The sequence below is a fragment of the Ylistrum balloti genome, unplaced genomic scaffold (assembly GCF_031769215.1).
Source record: "Ylistrum balloti isolate Yb309-2 unplaced genomic scaffold, AGI_CSIRO_Ybal_v1 Utg369918, whole genome shotgun sequence".
NCBI classification, from domain to species: Eukaryota; Metazoa; Mollusca; class Bivalvia; order Pectinida; family Pectinidae; genus Ylistrum; species Ylistrum balloti.
Window position 1 is genome coordinate 42,187 of NW_026782037.1, and position 25,247 is coordinate 67,433.

The 25,247-nt window shown below is 34.9% G+C and overlaps 1 protein-coding gene across 1 annotated transcript; it reads right to left on the reverse strand.

Moving 5' to 3' along the window:
• Positions 1 to 1,415: 1,415 nt before the first annotated feature.
• On the reverse strand, positions 1,416 to 23,770 carry LOC132546874 (protocadherin Fat 4-like). Its single transcript, XM_060210601.1, has 18 exons — positions 23,713 to 23,770; positions 18,016 to 18,093; positions 16,893 to 17,057; positions 15,166 to 15,238; positions 13,311 to 13,477; positions 12,407 to 12,571; positions 11,574 to 11,692; positions 10,760 to 10,928; positions 9,361 to 9,522; positions 8,878 to 9,021; positions 7,804 to 7,926; positions 7,031 to 7,219; positions 6,525 to 6,721; positions 5,635 to 5,992; positions 3,016 to 3,174; positions 2,326 to 2,560; positions 1,897 to 1,940; positions 1,416 to 1,492 (listed from the first exon to the last, which is right to left on the reverse strand). Exons 1-18 carry the CDS (start codon positions 23,768 to 23,770, stop codon positions 1,416 to 1,418), a joined length of 2,682 nt encoding a protein of 893 aa, XP_060066584.1.
• Between the last annotated feature and the right edge of the window lie 1,477 nt (positions 23,771 to 25,247).

Consider the following 25,247-nt stretch of genomic DNA (forward strand, 5'->3'; position numbering starts at 1 on the left):
TGTTGATTGGTCTTTTATAATTCCTTAAGGCATATGTGGTTGTTTCTATGTTTTTAAAGCATTTTAATTATGCGATGATAAAAAATTACCCAGCTAGGTATTGATTTATAATCTTGTACAAAATATAAAGAAGTGAAAAGCACCTTTTGACAATTAACAATTAGACAGAGTAGAGCCAAACCATGAATTAAACTGCATCATACAGCTGTTTTTTCCTTCTAGAACTCGTCAGTGATGCTAAGGACCTAAATGTAAAGGTGACAAAGTGATCGGGAAAATGTCAAAATGAACATGGAGAGGTGCACTACCCTCATAATTCAATAAATTTATGCCAATTCGCTGTTCATTCACTACTTTATTATTTAGTGTTCCGTAGACCGATCCGTATGTCGACCATTGTACCTGTATGCCGATAATACGTAAAGCTTAATGTTATATTAGAATCCAAATTATAAAGTCTTCCGCAGACGTTGTTGAATATTGCTGTATCATCACTTGTCGTTTCAAGTGGTTCATTATCAGTTGTTTCACACCAACAAAGAATATGTCGTTCTTTAATATCAATATATATTCTACACAACAAAGAGATAAAGTTTTTGTTCAGACATATAACAAATATCTGTTCAAATTTATTTCTGCGAAGTAAAGATCAAAACATGAAAACAGGTCACACCCCTTTAAAAAACAACCATTAGGTATTTTTTACTTGTCCATGCCTAATGAACCTGTAGAAACATACAATGTACACCAATTTGAATTTATTAATTACGTGTTTATTAGTTAGAAGTGGTCCATTAACGACTCTGCACTGTTTTACTGATCAGGTCTCAAATATATGCTACCTTTTTAATTCATCATTTTTTCTATCCAAACATGAACTTTAAAGTTGTTCACTTAATAACTGTACTTTACCATATAATTTACACATAAACATAACTAAGCCTCGAACTCGATAAGACAAATTACAAAACGAAATATAATGAGGTATAGATGAAATCATGAAATTAATGTGTAGGGATATATCATGGCATAGATAACAAACAACAACGTGAACAAATAAAGAAGTTGAAAAAAATTGAAATCGGGATTAACTTATTTATCATGTTAAGTCACCATTGTAACTTCCGTCGTCGTTGATGTAATAATTGTGCGAAAATAAGGCTAAATTCTGACAAGGGTGTTAAATGTTTGATTAGCAACGCCCACCTCTCAGGATATAAGGCACATCAGTTATGAGTTATTAAGTTTCCAGTGTCCTTATACGCGATACTTGATCATCAGAAAATCAGTAACCACCAATATTCGTCAAATTCTGATACTGGTGTGGTTCTTGTGTTCGTGCCTGAAGGTTGGCAAATATTTGATCATCAGAATTTTGGAAAGTTTTCCATGTCCATAATACCAGAGGTAAGCCCTTATAGTTTAGTGTTGATATGTGTTGCCATGCTGGGCGAGGCGAACGTCACACCTCCTCTCTCTCTATGTCCAGATGCTGAAACATATATTGTAAACTCAAGACACATTTGATGAGACAGATTGTTAGATATGTTAAAATGAAAATCTTCATAGCGATCTCATGCAGAATTATTCTATTTCTTTGCACGATATTAGGTAAGTGTGAGTAATGGAGGCTTCCAAGACTGAAGTTACCTAAAGAAATTTTACTTCGTTTCGAAAATAACCAGTTCTCTTAAAAGTTTTTTTTTTAGAAATAATAGCATCCAGTCTTATTAATTGGGAAAACTGTGTTTTAATGTTTTCGAGAATACCTTAAAGGGTATAGAGTGGTCTGAATGGTACAAAATGTGCAGATAAGTTTATCTGCACATTATTTACATGTACTATATCTCTTTCGACTGTTACAAGGATAACGCACATGTCGATCTTAATATTTACCTAACTGCTTCCTTTTCGTCTTCCGATGTTTCCTTTTAATGCTTCTGTGAGAAACAAATATGTATTATTATTAATATTTCTCTTCAAATTGAAAACGTCCTTATTTCAAAGTCATCATTGCCTGATAATTTGGTCGTTCTTCGTTTCATATTTGGGAAGTCACAATCTTAAAAGATTCGCATAACACGTCATACAGCTGTGACGTATTGATAAACACATGAAAACTAACGTTTAAGAAGCAATTATTATCTAGAGTTGTCGTCCCGGACAAAAAAAGAGAGTGTAAGGATAGGAACTAAAACTTTTGGTAAAGAACTTAAGTCTCAATAAACTTGTGTTTACAGAGGAATAAAACAACGTAGATAGGTGTTTGGAATTTAAATCTGCCTTGTTAGAATATTATTCGTTTTTCTATATCAAATCGCTTACCTTTTTTTCTTTTCTCGAAACACAGACTTAAAATCTTCACAAGTGAGCTGTCGCAGAAACTCGTGCTTGTAAATCAGGTATCCGAACACGGCAGTCGTAAAGACTGCTGTCAGCCAGAATACGGTAAACCAAACAATATTTGGCGGGTATTCGAAGAATGTTATGTACTGCTCCGTGGTAGTGGTTGTCGGAGCAGTGGTAGTCATGTACACAACGACAACGACATTTGCTGTGTCTTGAAACCAAAGAATATTTGAAAAAAATGCACTTATATCTATACTCAGCATCTGTAATTATGTTCAACGTAACGGGAATTATGATACTTGTATATCAACATCATCCTCACATTTTATTTATTATCTTAGAAATCTAAAACTTTATGTATTTACTGAAGAGACCAATGGAACATTTCAAACAATGGTGATTAAGTCTTTCAAGTTAATAGTGATCCCGAGAACATATACCTGTCATTTTAATCCCTATACACGTGTTTGACTTCTTTTACATTGTTATGTTTGCGGTTATTCATTGTGGAAAACAAACATAATTAATTTTTACTTTCTTTATTAATAAAACTATGAAAATTGATGACTGCAAATAATTGTTTCTTGTGTGTAAGCAGAAGCCCTAATGTCTTTTATAATTAAGTATAATTTAGCGTTAAAAGTTTGTGTTTAATTTGGATATTACCTGTTAGTCCGCCATAGTCCGTCACAGTTGCAGTAAAAGCAAAGTATGTCCCGTCTCCAAAGGACGTAAGGAGTTTGTTGAGGTATACATTACCAGTGCCACTTACTCCAAAGTAGGTATCATTAAGGGATGCTTGGTCAAGTGTGTAGCTGAGCGCTCCTGCAACAGTGATATACACGACGACAACGATGCTACTGATGATGATGATACTGCTGCTGCTACTGATGATGTTACTGATGATAATAATGATACTGCTGCTGCTACTGATGATGATGATGATGATGATGATGATGATGATGATACTGCTGCTGCTACTGATGATGATGATGATGATGATGATGATGATGATGATGACGATGATACTGCTGCTGCTACTGATGATGATGATGATGATGATGATACCGCTGCTGTTACTGATGATAATGATGATGATGATACTGCTGCTGCTACTGCTGCTGCTACTGATGATGATGATCTCAATATAGTATATATATATATATATATATATATACACCTAATATCATAGTAGAGGTTGCATAATTTCAGGCTTGACAAATATAGAAACTTGCATATAGGCTATTCAAATCAATTATTTTGAGTTAAACACATATAAATTGGCGTTACATATGACCTTCGGTGATATCTACCGTGCATTCCATTTTGGATATTTCTCGAACCACATAGAACTTGATTTCAAAGAAAAAAATTTATATTTCTTTGTCTTGTTCGGTCACATTAACGTATGATTGCGTGCCAAATTTTATCATTTATTCTTAATTAATCAGTAATTAACATACAATAACAAGTACATCATTGATTTGCAAATGTACTCTTTGATGGCAATATATCTCGCCGGGTTTCGCCTGGTCTTGATACAAGTTACATAGCTAAGCTCGATTCCCTTTCGTCACCGGATCTAGATTATATATATATACTAAAACGAAAAAGAAACGCCGTGTAACCTAAAAAGATTCTTTTAAATGATATAATTTAATGTTACATTATTTCACTCATTTTTGTATACAATTTCATCTGTTTGGAACCATTTGTTGAAGGTTCTATCGATTATCAATGCTAATTATGCCAAAAATATGCCACTTTAAGCGATGACCCTACTTGTATTGCGCAACACGGCCGGACATTTCAGTATCTTGTGTGTCCTCCATACGCAGTTGTCGCAGCCCTGATTCTTCTATGCATGGAATTCATCAGGGTATTAACCCTTGCAATGGGGATGTTATTCCATTCTTCATGCAAGGCACGTGTGAGCTGGACCAGATTGGACGTCTCCTAACTCTCCTATCCAATTCGTCCCACAAATGCTCAATTGGAGACAAATCTTGACTGAATGCTGGCCAATCGATTGGGATTACGTTATTGTTGGCAATAAATTGCTGACAAACTCTAGCGACATGGGGCCGGGCATTGTCTTGCTGGAATATCAGGTTCCGTGCTTGCACACATGGCACGGCAACTGGGCGAAGGATTTCGTCTCTATACCTTACGCCGGTTAAATTACCGTCAATCACGATCAGGGGTGATTTAAACCCATAGGAGATACCGCCCCAAACACATACTGAACCACCGCCAAACATATCCCGCTCAGCGATGCACGCGTCGGTGTAACGTTCCCCTCGACGTCGATATACACGACGTCGCCCGTCCGAACGGTAGAGAGTGAACCGGGATTCGTCAGTGAAGAATACCCGTCTCCATTGCCTCATAGGAAAATTTCTGGGCGAGTGTGCTTGTAACCAAGCCAATCGGCGTTGGCGACGCGCAGGAGTTAAGGGCAGACCAACATAGGGACGTCGGACTCTTAGGCCATTGACGCATAATCGGTTTCGAACCGTATCAGGATGAATATGGCGGTTATGACTGCCTATAGTGTTATTTGCAGTTTCGGTAGCTGTGAGATGGCGATCACGTAAGCGAGAAAGTCTTATAAACCGATTCTGATGTGGCGTCGTGACGCGCGGACGTCCACTTCGAGGTCGGTCGATGACATTCCCCGTCACTCGCACACGTTGGACAAGACGTTGAATTGTCCGAATATGCACACCAAAATGTGCAGCAACCTGAAGTTGGCCCTGACCCTGCAAAAGCATTCCTATAGCCTGTCCCCGTTGGACTTCCGTCAATCGTGGCATGGATGTAAATTGCTTAATTCGAATCTAACTTTGAAAAATCAATCCGAATACTTGAACAGTATCAAATAGACTGAAAATTTCCATTGGCGAACTCAATGACCTTCCCCTGCACGGGATTCTTGTATTTTAGGACGTGCCTCGCACGGCTAGCGGAGGTCAGGTATTGTGTGATTTTAAACACGTGTCCCTAGTGACCGCGAACAACACATCAACCTGACCGAGTGTCATTATTCTAGGCCAAGCAATAAATCATTTGTAGTATATTTAGTGTACCCGGCGTTTCTTTTTCGTCTCAGTATATATATATATATATTGTTTTTTCCAACCATTACTTAGAATGCCAACACATTATTCGTTGCAAGCTGTGGCAGAAATTAAAAAAAAAAAGATTAACATAAGGACAATGCCAAAATATGAAACTACAAGATAATTTGCTTACCAGTTACAAGGCTATCAGGCTAAATCTTACCAAAGATTCCCAAATCCCCGTCAGTGGCAGCTATGCTCCCAATTGTTTCACCGATAGTTCCGTAAATGGTCGTGTATATAGTGTAGTATGACTGGCCGAAAGCTGGTGAATGGTCGTTGACGTCATTGATCGTAACAATAAGCTGTGCCGTATCAGTCAGTTCGCCATCCGATACTGTGGCGATGCATGTCAAAACTGAAGCTGTACCAGAAATATCAAGGTCATAACTACCACTCAATGTAACCGCACCAGTGCTGGAATCCATAGCTATAGCGGTGCAATCCACAGAGTAGGATTGTGTAGCGCTAGTGTCAGGGTCAGTCACCACAAATCCTGGATTGCCGAAGCTTTCTCCATCCTAAAACACAGAACCACAACGCAAATGTTTGCAAATAATGGAATCGTGGAATCTTGTTATTTTTTCTCGTTTTAGTACGATTAATGTATACACCTGGTTTCATGATCCTCGTTTTAATATGGGCCCCGGACACGAAATCACGGACGGAAAAGAGAAACAGACGGACAAAGCGACGTCTATATGCTATCCCTTCCTAATGAAAATTTTTGGGAAGCAGATCTAAGAATTTCATTGAATAATGTGATTTTGTGATATCTTATAATCTGTTCTCCCAATGCCCTGTTGACTTTATTGATTCCTAGATAGCAAAATTAAGGCCCCTAGCATCATTGTTGAGTAATAGAAATACTTAACAGTTGAGCGACGTAGTTTGTTCCACAATTTCATTTCAAATTCATTCTGAAATGTTGTAGTCACTCGAGCATTTTTGTACAATGATTTTATTTCCGGGAGATGACTTTATTGTTTAGAATTCGGCACGAGATGTTATTTGTAACTATCATATCCACATTTTGAGAATGTTTTTTCTTACGTTTCCCTCGTTTCCGCTGACATAGTACGTCGTGCTCCCGAACACTGGGGGTTCATTTATATTCACCACATTGACAGTGAAAGTTGAGTAAGTGTCTGTCAGTGTATTGTCCGTTACAGTTACATCCACTGTAAAACTTGTGCTGGTCAAGCTCTCGTAATCTACAGTTGTAGAGGACGACGTAGACAGTAATCCACCTGGAAGAAACAAACATGTTTCCGGATTTTGTAGCTTAATGACTGCGAAAAGAAACATTAAAATTGTAAGTCAAAAGAAGAAGAGAATCTAACGGGAATTTACAACGATACACCTATTCAGATGTTCTATCCTTGGACTATAAAAAGTCTGCAAAGCAAAGTTATGTGATAAGCAGAATCTTAGATTCGTTTGCATTTTATGTTGAGATTTCCATCAAATGTATAAGTATTAATGTAGTTCATGGAGAGCTCGGTTCCGATTACCAGCGGAGAATACATCTGCAGTCAACACAGTTTACGGATACTAACTAGATGTATCAAATGAGAAGACGGTTGCACCTTCACCAGCAGGTGTTATTACAGCACTGTAAGTAAGTGTATCAAGGTCTGGATCTGCAGCATTTATCTGATAAACGGAGGCACCTCGTGCACTGTTCTCCATTAACGATAGTGAAAACGTAAGAGGTGTGCTCTGAATGACAGGTGGCGAATTTATACCTGAAAAAATACAATTGATACTTTATCATAACATATCAAAGGAAATAAAGCAACATCAGGTTAAATGTATTGATATGTACATAAGTGATAATGAGAAAAATCAGAAGTTGTATCATTGAGTCCCAAACTTCAATTATCTCTTTAATCTATCTAAACAATAATCAATTTATATTTTTAAATTCACAAAAAATGATAGAATGCCTAGTCTGTAACAGACCGTTATTGGTGATAGTCAACGGCAATTTACAATATTTCTACAAGCAATGTGAAATTTGTAACAAGTATGTATTTTCAAAACATGACATTGATAGTTGAATAGTTTGTTACATTTCTGACGAGAAACATTCCAAATTATATCACACATTCAACAAAGTATAGAATATGTACAACACCTCTTTTAGCATTACCAAGAAATTGCGGTTTAAATATTTTGATTACATTAATAAGTCTATTTTGATGTGAGAATTAATAAGATATCCTTAGAAAAAACATGTTTCGCTTAAGATTTTCAAAAGAACAAGACTTTCAAGTTATATAACGTGTAAGACTAGTAGATAAATAGATATTTGATTAAAACCTCTAACCCGATATCTTGACGGTTAGTGTTCTTGGTCCTACTGTATTTGTGCCGTCGCTTATTGTGACATATAAGTCATATCCAGGAATGGTAAGTGACGTCAAATCAGCGTTTGTCTGGATTTCACCTGCTAAAATAGATAATACAAAATTACATTATCTGTGCATTCATTACATGGAAATAAGAACTGTTAACCATGAGAATGAAAAGGTAAATCTCCTGTTGGCTTTTTGGTTATGCTGGTATATTTTCTGTTTTACATGAGGTAAGCCACTCTATCAAATTCAACAATCTATCGTTTTCAATGTAACAGTTAATCGAAATAAGGTTGCATTCAACTAGTCACACAAAAGGTTCAGCAGTGCAAAACACAACAATTCGTTATCAGAAGTAAGTTGTTCAGACTGAATTTGTGTTTTTTAAATCCGTAATAATAATCACATTGGAAAAGTTTGTAGGTCTCAACGCTTCATCAGGCGTACACTTACATTTTCAAAAATCTTGTATTTCTGTCTATTTGTCATTTTAAAACCATTAAGTTTAGGTATATGTGGGAAAAGATACTAACGTCAAATAGATTGGCAAAAATTCAGCCAAACTCAAAATCGACGAAACGAAGTAGAAACATCAACAGGAGAAATATTTGGCTTGTGACCCGGAGGCTAGACATGTAAATAACTCGGCCATAATGGCAACTACCGGGTATTTGAAGGACTATGCAACTTTATGATATAGTTTAATGCAGTATGTGGTTCTACTGTGTCTAATTCTGAATTTTCATTGATGATATTTTCTTTGGGTGTTTTGTGTATAATAAACGATTAATAATATGGATAAATACTACATGTAACAATATTATATTTATAATGCACTATATATGTTGAGCGGCGTTCATTGGGGCAAAACATCAGCAAGCATGTTAAACTGAACGTTTAATATGGCGTACAATACACAACAACAAAAATAGAGAATCATGAGATTACATAATAGTTATACAGTACAGTTAGAGTCGGATACGGAGAATCCGGATTACGTGATACTAATTACTGCACTAAATACTATATATCAACAATATACGTACCTGCCGTAATTGTAAATGGACATGTTCCTCCAGAAGAACACGTAATGCTGCTAAATGAAATAGCATCCGAAATATCCACGTCAGATGCCGTCACAGTATACACACTGGTACCGCCTAGTGTGCTACTAGGTATCGTTGTTGTTGCTGCCAATATATGTATACCAATGCCCATGATTATATTGATCAAAAAACTAGAACCAACCCTATTCTGTTGAAAAGCAAAATCAACAGTCAACTTTTTAGCGTTATTTTTTTTTTTTTTTTTTGTTATTATAAATGAGGCAGTTGTTAACTACCCGTGCCTCTCAATATCAAGTACATAAAAGTAAAATCATGTCTGAGAATAAGTGCTTTTCTGAAGTCTACTCCTATGTGATTTTGGTTCCCTCAGATTTTATCAATATCGGCCTCATTTGAATATTTTTTTTTTTTTTTTTGTGCATCATTTGTACAATATCGAAAACGTTATTGTATAAAGTTAACCTGGTAGATTGGAGAATGTAGGTGGGGTGTTGGATGTAATATACACGTAGAAGGTCCCGCTATCTGACGATCCATAGGAATCGGTGCAGGTGGTATCAAACTGGTATTTCTTTGTTGTTGTATAGTCAAATCCAGGATTTGAAATGGAGTATATTCCATATGCTTAAATTAGAAATCCACAAAAATTATTTATTCATTTATTTATTTTAACACTCAGAAGATTTCAGTTTCGGAAAGAAATTTCTTAGTAATATTTTGAGAATAATTTGTGAATTGCTTTGAGGTTTCCAAACACATTCGTGTATTAGATCTGAATAATAATTTATCATTATTTATAGTCAAAAATATAAAATGAAAGTTATAGTCGACAAAAATAATTAAGGAGGGAAGTTGTAGAATCCTGGGACTGTAAAATAGGTAGAAACCAAGGTCCTATTGGATACAGAATGTGGTGGCGTGACAGAAAAAATATTTTGAACAATAATTTTGACTTAGAATAATGCAGGTATTGGAACTGGAAGGGATGGCAGGGTACATAAGACCAGGTGTTCTAGAATAGTAAGCGTCTTCTACTTCATCTAGGACACCCGCCATGTAAACCTTGGTCAGACCAAGTAAGTAATGTCACGCTCTCAAAAGAGACTAACGAGCATCGAACACGTCCAGCTTCATGTCGCACATGTCTCAATGAGATCACTATGACGACCATAAAACTTCCCCATAACGTTCCTCAACCCGAAAGCTGTCATTGTTGGTTTCGTGGTATTTGAAGACGTCAGTATTACATATGAAAGTGAAATTAAACGCCAAGTCTGCCAATAGTCTGTCGGATGATCTTACCAAAAACCTCGAAGACATATATATTCTTTTATTTGGACGTGTTTTTTATGAAATACGTTTCGGTATATTTCACAACCACATACTTGTACCGCCGTTCAGCTTTCTTGGCGAAGAAAGAGAATGAAAGGGTTCTTTCTGTTTACAATGGGATTTGTTTGTGTACAGGGCGGAAAATCAAATTGCCTGTCGATCACATAACATGTAACCAGCCAATAAAAAAGGGAAAAAAACATGTATACTTTGTTTTAGTTGAGAACATATTACTTTCTTGGAGATAACCAAGGTCGTCGACGTCGATGAAGCAGAAATGTCTAACATTCCGGAACACTTGGTCTTACTATCCATGCACTATTTCAGGCGTCCCCATTTAAAATTTCCTTTTGTCCTTATTTTCCCCAGTTTTATGGAATTGAGTTTTGATTATGATCAGGTTGTTATATTTTTACCATACAATATTAAACATTCTATGTTATGTGATTGTAGTTTAGACTTATTATTCAATAGTAATGAATGTCAGAGGAAAAATAGCAATATAAAGTATGATTTACTAAACACTTACTTGTTCCAGACACAATAGATATAGTGAATTTAGGGGCAGAAGTTAAGGTACAACTGGCGATGCTATCAGTTGGCGAGACGTCTGATATTGTCAAGCTGTGGAGGAGTGTCACGGCGGTTAAATCCTGACTGACCACGGCATAACTCGGCAAGTTGGTAATGTACAGGGGCTGTCAAAATAATGTAGACATCCAGATATTTTTAAAAAAAATCATATAGATATTCTGTTTGTATAGGCAGAAGATGGGAAACATAATACTTGTAATACTGTGTCGACACATTTGGATTTATATTGGGGAGATCGAAAGACATTTTGGATAATATAAGAGATATAAGGGCAAATATAGGTTAGGTGTGAAATTCTGAACAGTCGCTCAATTTCGCAGGAACTATGTTTTATCATTGTTTTGGTTGCGATCTCGGAAATATGTTTTTGCTCCCAGCTCTAATCATGTTGTTAGGTTCTCAGAACATTTGATATCCTCTGATGCTACCATCGGGATTCTCAATCCTATCGAAATCTGTACAATATCCATACTTGAATTCCCTTAAATATCTTTGTTAATCTTATGGAACTTAATCAATTGCCTGATTTCTGTAATAATCAGTTCTTCAATTTTGGAATTCCCAACTGATATATCCACTGTCGTTTCCCGTTACTTACCGAAACCTCTTATATTCTTCTTAGGAATCCGGAACTAATGTTATCGTTAGTGTTTTAGGATTCCGGAAATTACTTCATTTTGTACTGTTAATGTAAGGGTTCCGGGACTTACCGAATTCTGTACTGTTAATGTAAGGGTTCCGGGACTTACCGAATTCTCCACTGTTATTGTTAGAGTTCCAGTGCTTGTTTTCCCACAAGGATCCTGAACCTGGAACGTCAAAGTGTACGTCCCTGCAGCAATTGTATTAATGAGCGTCGTGACTTCAACTGAAGAGAAAATAAAAAATCCGAGAACCATTGATTGCTTAAGTGTTCAGAACAGACTCCATAAATTTATCGTTTGAATGATATATGTGTGTGCTGCATAAAGACAAAGGGTCTATTCATTACTATTCATGCGCGATGTTTGTTTTTATCCCTAAACTTAACATAAACAAGGTTTAAATACTTTAAGACATGTAAGACATCTAGCTGTAATGTTATACGATAGATATGATTCCTTAAAGTAAATAAAATTATCAATTTAATTATTTTCTCTTGTAACATTTATCTTTTCATGGTGTTCGTCAATGACACCCCCACCCTAGTGTTGCCGGTATAGTACGGCTCCTCATCTAATCTTTTTGATGATGTTATTCACTCTGTTCAGTCATCTACGAGTAAGAATTTTCTCTAATGAAAATCTAAACCAAAGGTGAAGATATATATATATGTACCTGTATCGATGGATTTAAATTGAATTGCTTCAGCAGCCACAAAAGATACAAAAGCAATCCTTGAATATATTTTATACCGAATGCATCTGCACATATCTGAATAGTCCGGACGTATACTACCTTGGTATAAAACCTTTGAAGTTGTCTGTTGTCACAGGTGTCTTTTAAGTTATGATTGTCATGTGAAATGGTTCACAGATTCAGTTCATGCATCCCACAGCATCATACAAAAATTAAAGAAATATATATGAAGGATGTTACATACGTGTATTTGTATCAAAACTAAATTCTGTAGAAGATGACGTCATTGAAGTTGTAATCGTGTCGCCGTCATCATCATATACTGTAAGGGTATATACGAGGAAGCCAGCTGCCGAAATGTCGCTGATCGAGGTCGAGGCTACCAAATTTGTTATTGTAGGGGTAGAGCCTGCCAGAATCAAACGCGAAAAGAGAAAGTTATCTACCTTTTGTAGTTAAGGGGTACAGCTACCAAGAAAGGGAGAATCCATTACAAGAAATTGAATATGAAAACACGTCAAAATCATGAGTAATCAATGAAAGTCTTGTAACTTGAAGATAAGACATCAAAATCAAATAGTACCTCACCTTTATTATATGCTAGTATACTAGTAAAAGCTCATCACGAAAATAAGTCTTATTTTAACGCAAACAAGTCAAATAGAGAGTGAAAAACAAAAAATAATAATCTTTCCATGATTTTTAACTTCAGAAAAAATAATATGTATTGTGCTACTTATCAACTTTGTGTCGCCAACCACCTTTCTTGGAAAAAGTTGCAAAAAACACACACAGGGATTTATTTCAACTCCAAATCAATTTAATTTCATCAAAATAATAATTTTGACATCACTGAATATCAAAAGGCTACTCCTCATTACAGCCTAAATACCAAGACTATCAAAGTGGGAAAAGCAAAGGCAATGGTAAAATTATCGACAGGAAAAGTAGTAAGTTTTGTAGATGAATCCATTTTTATAAATCAAGTGTCAAAAGAAGTGTGAATTTCCGGTCCGTCACGTGTTAGTCGATTATAACTTCCGGTACGGACAAGGAAATTCCGTTCAATCAAGATATACTCTTCTAAGGAGAAACAAAAATCTCTTCTTTCAATACAGAATGTGAAAAACAGGTATTGTAAAATTTACCTGGTTGTAATTTAGCTTGGAATCCGAATCGTTTTCCCGTCTGCAGAGCATCTCCGGACCAGTCGTGCGTGTTTCCCACTGTCAATGCTCCGACCGAAGTAGACGTCCGGTAGTCCGGACCGCCTCCGTTTGATTTATAACTTACTACCGATGCACCAGGAGAATACCTTTTATTAACATTGGTATCAATTCAGTAAACATATTACATAACATTAACAATATTAAATTATTTATATGATCACCGCAAATGGCAATGACAGCGATGAGTTTTAATCATTTTCCTGGGGGTCTTTATGAACCTTTTCTGGTTGTCAGGAAATCAAATGTAATGTATGGTGGGAAAATAAATTTCGATTTCCCACCTAAATTATACATTCAATTGATTCAAACGATCATGTTTAAAAGTCGACATGCTCAACAACAAATTATGTTTGTACATTGTACATGTCATTGGTATCACAGAAATACGTATTCTAAACTGTAATGTAGGAATTTTCTCCGACTAGCGAAACTGTGTCATATTGTTTGAAATATCCGTGCAGTATTAACTCACATGTTAGGGCGTGAAATAATCCCAAAACATCTGTTGGGTCCATGTGTTATATAAAAAGCATCTCGGACTGAAGCGTAAGTTTTCTTACATGATTTTCAACGCTTCCACTTGCCATCCCGGTGCTAACACTTTAGCCACGCCAGGACACGTAAGATGCAGTTCACTTCATCATTTGGCTAATAAATCTAATTCTAAATCTTTATTTCGAAGGTGCAATTCACATTTACCTTTTGTACAATAGAAATGAGTTCGATGCCATAATTAGTGGTTGTGTTTCCTTTAGACAGACTTGCTTCTCATTTAATGATAACGTGACTAAGTTTGTATGAACTAAGAATATACAAATGTATAGGGCAATATCAAACACATTTGCTTGATTTTCTTTTGAAATCAATCAATACGACTACATATTGAATTTTGGGGTTATTGCACCTTCTGGTTTCTGACATTTATTTTTGGTTTTCCACGGTAGCATTTTACGTATAAAAAATTTAGCACCTTGACGTCATTCCCGATTCGAAAAAGGACGAAGCAATTTATTGCGCAATCTCAATCATTATTTTGATCAACTGTATCTTAATTTTAGATTGGTAGTGAAATAAATGAAGTTTTACGGCCGTTATAGTGACGCCATTGAGAAATATTCTATTTATTTGTATGCTATGAAGCTGGACGTATTTAATGCTTGTTAATTTGCCTGTTTGTTCTGTTGTATATATTGTTGTTATCGTTTGAAAACACGCCATTACTTACCTGGATTTATCAAAATTTATATCATGTGTGTCGTCAATAAAGAAGAGGACTTTTATTCTTTCGGAACACCTGGTCTTATTCTCCTTGTACTTTTTCAAGTGTCTTCGTGTAAATCTTTTGTTTATATTTTGCCTTAGTTTTTAATGAATGTGAGTTAAGACTATGAATCCATTTGCATGTTGGTATTTTGTTGTTGTTCCTGACCTATAAATTTTGATAAATGTTTTATTCTCTTTAATGACAAGAATTAAGCTATGGTAAAATCATAAAATTAGGCATGGCTGGAGATTTTCAATCTTGAACAGATTATTCCGCGGAAAATACAAATATCGGACAATCGAAAAGCTAGTATTCCATTGGCATGTCTTCGTTTTTCTAAGCGAAGTCAAGCAGGTAAAAAAGAAAGTAGGACAAATATCAAATCTATAACTGTCCGAAAGTTAGACGGCAACATCACAGCAGAGTTGAGAAACGAATCTCCGTAAAAGGAACGACTATTTAGGTCATGGAAACACGACACCTTTATATTTAATATCTTACTATACATACCAGCCAATAATGTCATTTTCATTAACAGAGATTCGATCTGTCGAGGTAAACGTGGCAGTATTACTACCAGTAGCTGAAATCAAAATGGTATGATTGTAAAGTACAGATTACCTTACCTTTACCATACATTTGTCTGAATTGTTGTTGAAATTGAGCTTATGCTAATGCAATTTCTGATTAATTGAAACAAACCTGATGAAAATTGGATAATTTTTTCATGGAAAGTGGAAATGTTCTTCTGAAAATTTCAACTGACCGCATGAAAAGTGGAACAATGTTGTAAAACATCAAAACTATTTATAGGAAAAGACGAATCAATATGATGAAATGTTTTAACATCCTGGTGGGAACATTGCAATTCTTGTGAAAACGAGGAATCATTCTAGGTTAAATTTTGATGATAACTCGAACCGTTCTTAGGAAAGATGGAATCGTTCACATGAAAGGTAGAGACATTTGTATGACATTGCTATCATTCTTATACAACGTTTAACCTGTGGTAAGTTGACCTATTCCTATAAAAACATTCTATAAAAAGCTGAACCATTCTGATGGAAATTGAACCATTCTGAAGAAAAGTGGGTTCATTTCAGTGAAAAATGTTAATACTGTAACTCATTTTGATGACAAGCAATTCCAGGGGGATCTTGACTCCCATCATTATTTGGTCTTCAATAATTCTTTAAAAGTTGGATTTTGTCCTTTTTTCCTACTGCTTTTCTTTTTAAAATATGAAATTTGAAATCAAATGGCGGAACTAGGGACCACTGGGAAGCTAAATATGAACATTGGAAACAATGTATCCCTTACATTTTGCTCTTTTGGTTAGGCTATAATGAACAGTGCAAAATTGCAATGAAATAGGGAAACAAGAGAGACCTACTTATAAAATTTGATATTTTTCCATTAAGCACTTCTCAAGAAATGAGATAATGAACATTGTTATAGTCCCAACTGGCTGCTTGTTAGCTGTTTTTTTTTTGTTTTTTTTTTTTTTTTGTTTTTTGTTCAATTTCAATATCAAAACAGCTATCGATATAACATATTTAAATACATATTAGATATAGAAAGATCCACTTCTCAAGAAATAGCGACAACAACCTTTCATTGTCAACATTTGAAATGGCCGCCATTTTGATCTTCTGATTAGTCCTAAAATCAGAAGGACACAGTTAATGACCTAGCGGAACGTACATACTGAGAAATAGCCAAGAAATAGCGAAAATAATAATCGTTTTCAGACGTACAACGAATGGCAGCCCAATCAGATGGGGTAGGGCTAAAAGTATAGTCTGTGTTAAGACAAGCAGATCTCTTATTTATCACTGTATACAAATGTATTTGACATTATCCTTTTTTGACTGGCGAGAAGTCTAACCTCGCTATCTCGAAGTCAGCGGAACCGTAAGAAAACTTTAGAGTTATCCCATCATTCTATTTAAATAATATAGAATGTTAAGTATTAAGTTTGGCCTGGACCGAATTATACATGGTGTTAGAGTTATAAAAAGTTCGAGATAACGTAGTTTGACTGTCTTTATGTATTTAAACATGTTCAATAAACTCGATATCAACACGGATAATGCAATAACATTCATATCAACAGCAAATGACCCTGGATGATAAATAGAAAGTTCCCATTGCCATCTGTGCTATTATTTAATCCTTAAGTGGGTTAGTGATTTATTTTGTGTCTGATTTTTTCCCGTAAATGATATAGTACGTACCAGTTGGCGTGTGCTGGTGTTGACCAACTAGCTCATATTCGCCTGCTGTGCCAGTTCCCCTCCAAATTTGAAAATAAACAGTGTTCACACTTTTGGCATAATATAACCATTCATAGACAACTCCGCAAGTACAAGGAACTGTGTCTTCGGTTAGCAGGCTCATGCCTATTAAACAGAAACACATATTTATGATTAGATTTCTTGATTTCTATGGTAACCTATCGATCAATTTAAAACCTGCAAGCACACTAAACGAGTTCATGGATGAGTGAAACCTACGAGTAATGTGAACTTATTCTTGGTACGGTATAACCTAGGATTATTCTAACCGAACTCATGGATAGGTGGAATCTGAGATTCGCTACACGAACTCTTGGACATTAGAATCCTGCGATTACTCTAAACGAACCCTTGAACAGACGGAACCGGTGAGTACTCTAATTTACCCTTTGGACAGAAGAATCCTGCAACCATTCTTAACGAATCCTTCAACAGACGAATCCTGCGACTACTCCAAGCGAACCCTTGAATAGATGAATCTTGTGATTACTCTAAACGAATCCTGGACAGGTGAAACCTGCGACTGCTCGTAGCGAACCCTTGAACAGGTGAAACTTATGAGTGCTCTAAACGAACTCTAGGACAGATGAAATCCACGACAAGTATGTAAGCTTCACTTCATTTGAGTAGTGCCACGGTTGAAAATATACACATGTACTTGATATTTTCCTTAAGTGATCAAGTATATGATAATGAGGAAATTAATTGGATTACGGGGCTGAAGCATCTCCCCATCTACAGCTGGACTATTTTTTCGTTCGCTCTTAAGTCTAGCCTTTATAATCCAGGTCCTTAGCATCACATACAAGTCCTAGAAAGACGAAACGACTGTAGGATGCAGTAAAGTTAATCGTTTGATTTTACTGTATCTAACTCTAAAGTAAAATTTAAATATGCTGTTCAATTGTGTAGCTTTTGTAATATTTTACTTTTTTTTTTTTTTTTTTTTGCAATTGTTACATGTACATTTTTAAATGTTTTTATTATTGAAATTGATAATCTTTCATCGAATTCATTTTCAGAGTACAACCAGTTATATATAGTTGTATATCTATAGACTTACCATTTGTACTAAAGTCTGATGAGCTTCTGGTTTTTGGGGTGTTATCACCAGCATAATCTCCAGCTGCACAATCTGCCCCTGTATATACAAAGTAATATCATTATTTCTCAGTCACCTTACAAAGATTCATGAATAAATACAGCTAAACATACTGGTATATTTGATTTTTTAAAATCCCAATGTTTGGTTAGGGACATAATTTCTTCAAATTCTAAATCGTTTTTTTATATATACAATAAATGAATATTTCATCTATAATATTATCCTGAAATAATCAATAAAAAAAAAGAGTGGTAGAATGAAGAAGGGACAAGAAAAGAAGGTTCTTTTAATATGGTGTTGAAAAGTCTTACGTTTACACGGTCTTCCCAAACAAGTATAATGGTGACTGATAACATTTGGTATGAATTCTCAAATGTGCCCTACATAATATTTGTCAGCACGTGCTAGATTTTACTTGTAGAGTTTAATGAAAAAAAAAACCTTAAAAACGTAAATCATGTCAATAAAATTATAATCCAAACTCAAATTCAATCAGACTTAGACTTAGGGAACAAAGGTTTACAGGGAGACTCCTGCAAAATTACAAGGAGAATAAGACTAGGTGTTCTGGAAGACTAAGCGTCTTCTGCTTCAACGAAGACATCTGTCATTCACATGTAAATCGTTGGCAATCCAAATGACTAATGTTATGTTCTCAAATGTGAACAAGGTACTATCACTATCTCTAGAAGAGTTGCCGTTTCTTACAGTGTAGGGTACTGCCTCTGAGATATATTTGAAAATGATAAAAGTAAAACGGCAAATGTATTCCGCTAACGTTTTCATGGCCTGAAAACGTTAGCGGAATACATTTGTCGTGTTGATTTTATTCTTATCAAATATCTTATCGATACACAAAGCATTTTTAAGTTTCATCTATATATATAATAATAATGATAAATGATAATAAATGTATCGCCTGAGATGGCTGTTAGGCCTGAAAACGTTAGCGGAATACATTTGTCGTGTTGATTTTATTCTTATCAAATATCTTATCGATACACAAAGCATTTTTAAGTTTCATCTATATATATAATAATAATGATAAATGATAATAAATGTATCGCCTGAGATGGCTGTTAGGCCTGAAAACAATAGCGGAATACATTTGTCGTGTTGATTTTATTCTTATCAAATATCTTATCGATACACAAAGCATTTTTAAGTTTCATCTATATATATAATAATAATGATAAATGATAATAAATGTATCGCCTGAGATGGCTGTTAGGCCTGAAAACGTTAGCGGAATACATTTGTCGTGTTGATTTTATTCTTATCAAATATCTTATCGATACACAAAGCATTTTTAAGTTTCATCTATATATATAATAATAATGACAAATGATAATAAATGTATCGCCTGAGATGGCTGTTAGGCCTGAAAACATCAGCGGAATACATTTGTCGTGTTGATTTTATTCCTTTCAAATATATAAATAAATACGTCACTTCCGCAATTTGTTGGCTATAAGAAATTATTTGTCTTTGTACATCGACAAAATATGTGGCAGTTCTGGTGACGTCTAGAATTTATGGAAGTTATGTAAAAAATATTATGTCAGTGTATAGGGTTCATTGAAGTTTTTCAAAACAACTATTTGGATTGTATGGAATTTGCTCTATTGTCCCTATTTGATCCCATCAATGTTTCTTATTGTATTTGTTCAAAATCTGCTCAGTCGTTCATGACAAGTAGCTACTTGTAGGAAAAGCTGAGGGGCAGAGGAAGGAATCGCGGATTAACCACGCACACAGCAGAATGGCATTTGCCAAGCAGGGCTAGATGAGCTAACAATATCTTGAATATAAAAAAAAAGTTTAAACAACTAAATAATAAGATTTACGATAAAAATCAAAGATCTCACGATATCAATTTCAGATTTTACAATAAAACTCATATGTTTTACAATATAAATCTCATGTTTTACAATAAAACTCATATGTTTTACAATATAAATCACATGTTTTACAATTTAATTGTAAATGACAAAATCAAATGGAGGCAGCCATTTTGATTCGCAATTTCAATTCTTGACGAAAGGCCATTGTCCATATCATTGCATCATAATCGACATCTGTATGGCGCAGCCAATCAAAAATTCTTGAGGGTACATAACACAAGTGAAATATATAAACAAAAATATTACAATCCATTGGATAACAAGCCGATTACATGATAACTAAATATATTTCAACGATTACCTGATGCCGGGATCATGCAAAATTAGTTCCACTCAGTAACGAAAAATTAGTTTTAATGATATTTGCGTGGTACTAACGCGATCTCTCATGTGGTTTTATTTATCGTCATGCAGTAGAAATATCACTACAATAAACGGATTTTAAATTACGTACTTATCTTTTCACTTTCCAGTTTTTTACTCCATAAGTTTTTCATTAATCTAAACCTTGGATTCAAGGGCTGACATTGTATTAAAATTTACTGTTTTTGTTAGCATGAACTCAGTGATTCTTTCCGGTTTATAGAAAATATATTTGACATCGGAAATTTAAAATTCGTGGAGTAACATGTCAATGTGGCTCATCTACGTTTAGGTCACAGCTGTATAGAAAATGGACATTGAAACGTTATTTGTTCGGTGTTTCAAGGGTGTGGTTTTTGTGACAACAATTTTAAATAAAATGTTACAATTGACTAGTGCGAGTCAATAGCAGTTTAGTCTTAGTACGTAAACAGCCTGGTAAACTACTGGATAGGATTAATGGTTAACATTAACCAAATTTACATCTCGTGATACGATATAAGGCACTCATTGTCCGAAATCAAAACTGAGCCAGTCTGCCAATTTTCCTACATTTGCTTTTATTAAATTTTTATCTATACACTATAGTTGTATTATTATCATCATTACAAGTTAACCGCTAATAATCATACATATTCGTGTATCTAAAATGCTGCCGTGTCTAAGATTTTTTTTTCTTTAAAGTTTCCTAATATTGGTCAAGAGGTGTGGTGACACGATACAGCGGTGAAATAAAAAAAACAACACTGTGTGCTGGGAAACGATTTTGGTACATTAAATGATTTGGTTTTCAAAAGTGTCATATAAATATTTCAGATTCGAGAAAACAACAAGTAAATAAAAAAGAAACACGAAAGATAGATAAATAAAAAGTGGCCCGGCCGAGTTTCAGCCGAGTTCCTTGTATAAATCTATACAGCTTCAGACCTGTAGATTTATCGACTGTTTGCTCCACAGCACATAAGCAATTAACCTGTAGATAATCGGGTAGTAGCTTGCTTCTAAAGAGAAAAGTAGTTGATAAATTTCTTGAATGGCTTCCGAGTCGTTTCGAAGCTTTGCAATACTCTTTCAAATATAGACATGTTTCAGTGCGTGCTGTAGTGTTTTCAATAAAATGACAGCATTGACGGACCGAGTACATTGGAATTTAATAGCAAATATCTCTGCAAGTAAACCATCATATCTATATATATGTATAGACCCTGAAGGATACGTCATATCTATATATATGTATAGACCCTGAAGGATACGTCATATATATATATATAGACCCTGAAGGATACGTCATATCTATATATATGTATAGACCCTGAAGGATACGTCATATCTATATATATGTATAGACCCTGAAGGATACGTCATATCTATATATATGTATAGACCCTGAAGGATACGTCATATCTATTTGTACGTGTAGACCCTGAAGGATACGTCATATCTATATGTACGTGTAGACCCTGAAGGATACGTCATATCTATATATATGTATAGACCCTGAAGGATACGTCATATCTATATGTACGTGTAGACCCTGAAGGATACGTCATATCTATTTGTACGTGTAGACCCTGAAGGATACGTCATATCTATATATATGTATAGACCCTGAAGGATACATCATATCTATATGTACGTGTAGACCCTGAAGGATACGTCATATCTATATCTATGTATAGACCCTGAAGGATATGTCATATCTATATATATATATATATATATATATGTATAGACCCTGAAGGATACGTCATATCTATATGTACGTGTAGACCCTGAAGGATACGTCATATCTATTTGTACGTGTAGACCCTGAAGGATACGTCATATCTATATATATGTATAGACCCTGAAGGATACATCATATCTATATGTACGTGTAGACCCTGAAGGATACGTCATATCTATATCTATGTATAGACCCTGAAGGATACATAATATCTATATATATGTGTAGACTCTGAAGGATATGTCATATCTATATATATATATATCTATAGACCCTGAAGGATACGTCATATCTATATCTATGTATAGACCCTGAAGGATATGTCATATCTATATATATATATATATATATATATATATATGTATAGACCCTGAAGGATACATCATATCTATATGTACGTGTAGACCCTGAAGGATACGTCATATCTATATCTATGTATAGACCCTGAAGGATACATAATATCTATATATATGTGTAGACTCTGAAGGATATGTCATATCTATATATATATATATGTATAGACCCTGAAGGATACGTCATATCTATATCTATGTATAGACCCTGAAGGATATGTCATATCTATATATATATATATATATATATATGTATAGACCCTGAAGGATACGTCATATCTATATATATGTATAGACCCTGAAGGATATGTCATATCTATATATATATATGTATAGACCCTGAAGGATACGTCATATCTATATGTACGTGTAGACTCTGAAGGATACGCCATATCTATATATATATACGTGTAGACTCTGAAGGATACGTCATATCTATATATATATACGTGTAGACTCTGAAGGATACGTCATATCTATATGTATATATGTGTAGACTCTGAAGGATACGTCATGTAATAGCGATCTTCTAACACAAATTCCAATATATAAAGGACAATAAAACAAATTAATTTCGAACGAAATTGAAAAAATTAGAACATATTCAGTTATTTTTTGATTTTGGAAAAAAAGAGCGAGATCTTTCTACAAAACAGACTGAAAGACAGACATTTTTACCCTGAACATCCATTGAATAAAACGTCTTTTTCACATCATCAAAATAATTGTGAACATATCATATACAAAATGTATAATTTATTTATTTATGTAAGTACAATATAGGTATTCTTGTAAATCCTCTAGTTTTATTGATTTAACAGATTCTTTATTAACATTAATATTCTATTAATAGCATATACACAAACTTATTAGTGATAAGCATTTATTTATAAGTGTACTTAAAATGCAGCTGTGCCTAAGACTTTTTTTCTAAAGTATCCTAATATTGGCCAAGGAGTCACGTGATACTTTATTATATATTATACTACTATTATATACTTTATATATTTTTACAGCATGAAATGTATTTTTCTCCCAATCAGTATCGCACATGATGAATGAAACTACCACAAAAAACTGGCATCTCAGTTCACTTTAAATATAAATATTTCTTCTCACTAATTTTTTTTCTATACACAATACCAATATACATTCTGCATTACTGATTGTTACCATTATTACCAACTAAACAGAAATTGAGGAATGATTTCTACAACTAACACGTTAGACAACCTGTTGTTGATAAACATTTCTTAAAGTAATTTGTAAAATAAATAAAACCCTGCTTAAAAGAAAGAGACTCGCTTACCATTTGCTGGCAGTGGTATCATAATCAGCACGACCTTCAGCAGCAGTGTCAATTCCATCTCGGATGTAAATCCTCTAGCTCGACCATCCAACAGCTACCTTTATGCCAGCTGAAATTTCGTCACCACCACCTGTAAGCAGTCACTTGGTAGTAATTCATGTCCGTGGTTTAAATCGATCGTGCGAAAGTTGAATAGACGCTTTAAGTATAGATCATTCATGCACTAAATATTGGCCGTTGAATGCGAGATATGGGAAACTTTCAATACATGCATTTAAAAACTCCGGAATAAATGTTTATCCACCATCAACTGAGAAAGTACTTGACTGAACTTGAAAGTATACACATATGTGCCGCATCTCCTATAGATACCATACCCCAATTAAACACACCACCCCGTAAACACGTGACCAAATAATTATATAATTCTACCTTTGTATAAGGGAGTAGTCGCTACATTTCGATTTCATCAGATTTCCAAGTCATATAAAGCTGTTAACAGACAGTAGCCATATTTTCTCCAATCTCTCTTTGATCACAATTTGGTGGCGAGCCCTGTCCGAAGAAGTTGGGGTGTTTTGAGCTGAAGTATACATCTACGTCTATACTACTTTATGTAAATCTTTTCATTGTAAGTTGATAAGTACTTTAAATCTTCAACACATTTTTATTTCTTTCTGTAATTCTTTTGTTCGCTTTTGCATTACAGATTTCGGTGTCGCAAACATTAACCGTAATTAATTTAATCTTTATTCTCGAGATTCCAGACATTACAATACAAAAGTTTTCATGGAAGGAGCCTTCCGGTTATATTGGTGTATTTTTATCATTGCGAGACCATAAAACATGATAATTTTGTTTTAATGATATATTTTAGTGTGTTGTCAATATTGATATAACCACGGACTTATATACACATATGTGATATAACCAGCAGGTTAGGTAGCGACCATTTAGCAAGTCTGGGAGGTAGGGACTTCAAGTGATCTTTAAGGAGAAGTAGAATATCATTTATTTCATGAAATAAATACATTTGTGTTAGATGGTTACTTTATATATTCATGTATATATATATATGTATAATTGTCATAATCCTACAGATGTTCTTCACATGATAATGTTATGTAAGTTGGCTCTTGCATGATTTTGTTATTTGGAATAAGATCTTGAACTCTGACCACCTGGTGACCATCTGTTACCCTGTGTAGTTTGTATCTCTTGTTATTTGGATGTTATGTGTGCGCACGTGTTAGCTAAGAGGGCCGTGTAGGGCAGCTCGCTATGCGGTCACGGTTTTAGCTTGACCAGTCAGAGGGGCTGTTCACGTGACCAGCGGCAGTAGCCGTGATGCTAGGCGGTCAGGGCCTGGATTGACCAATCAGCGAGGCGCGCACCTCTTCGTGATTTTGACCGCGCCATATCTTCATCACTCCTCATAATTTTTCTGCTGCTGTGATTACGTGTAATATCTTTCGAAGTCCCACCCATACCACACTCTTACATTTTGTCTTGAGCCAGCTTATATATCCATGTTT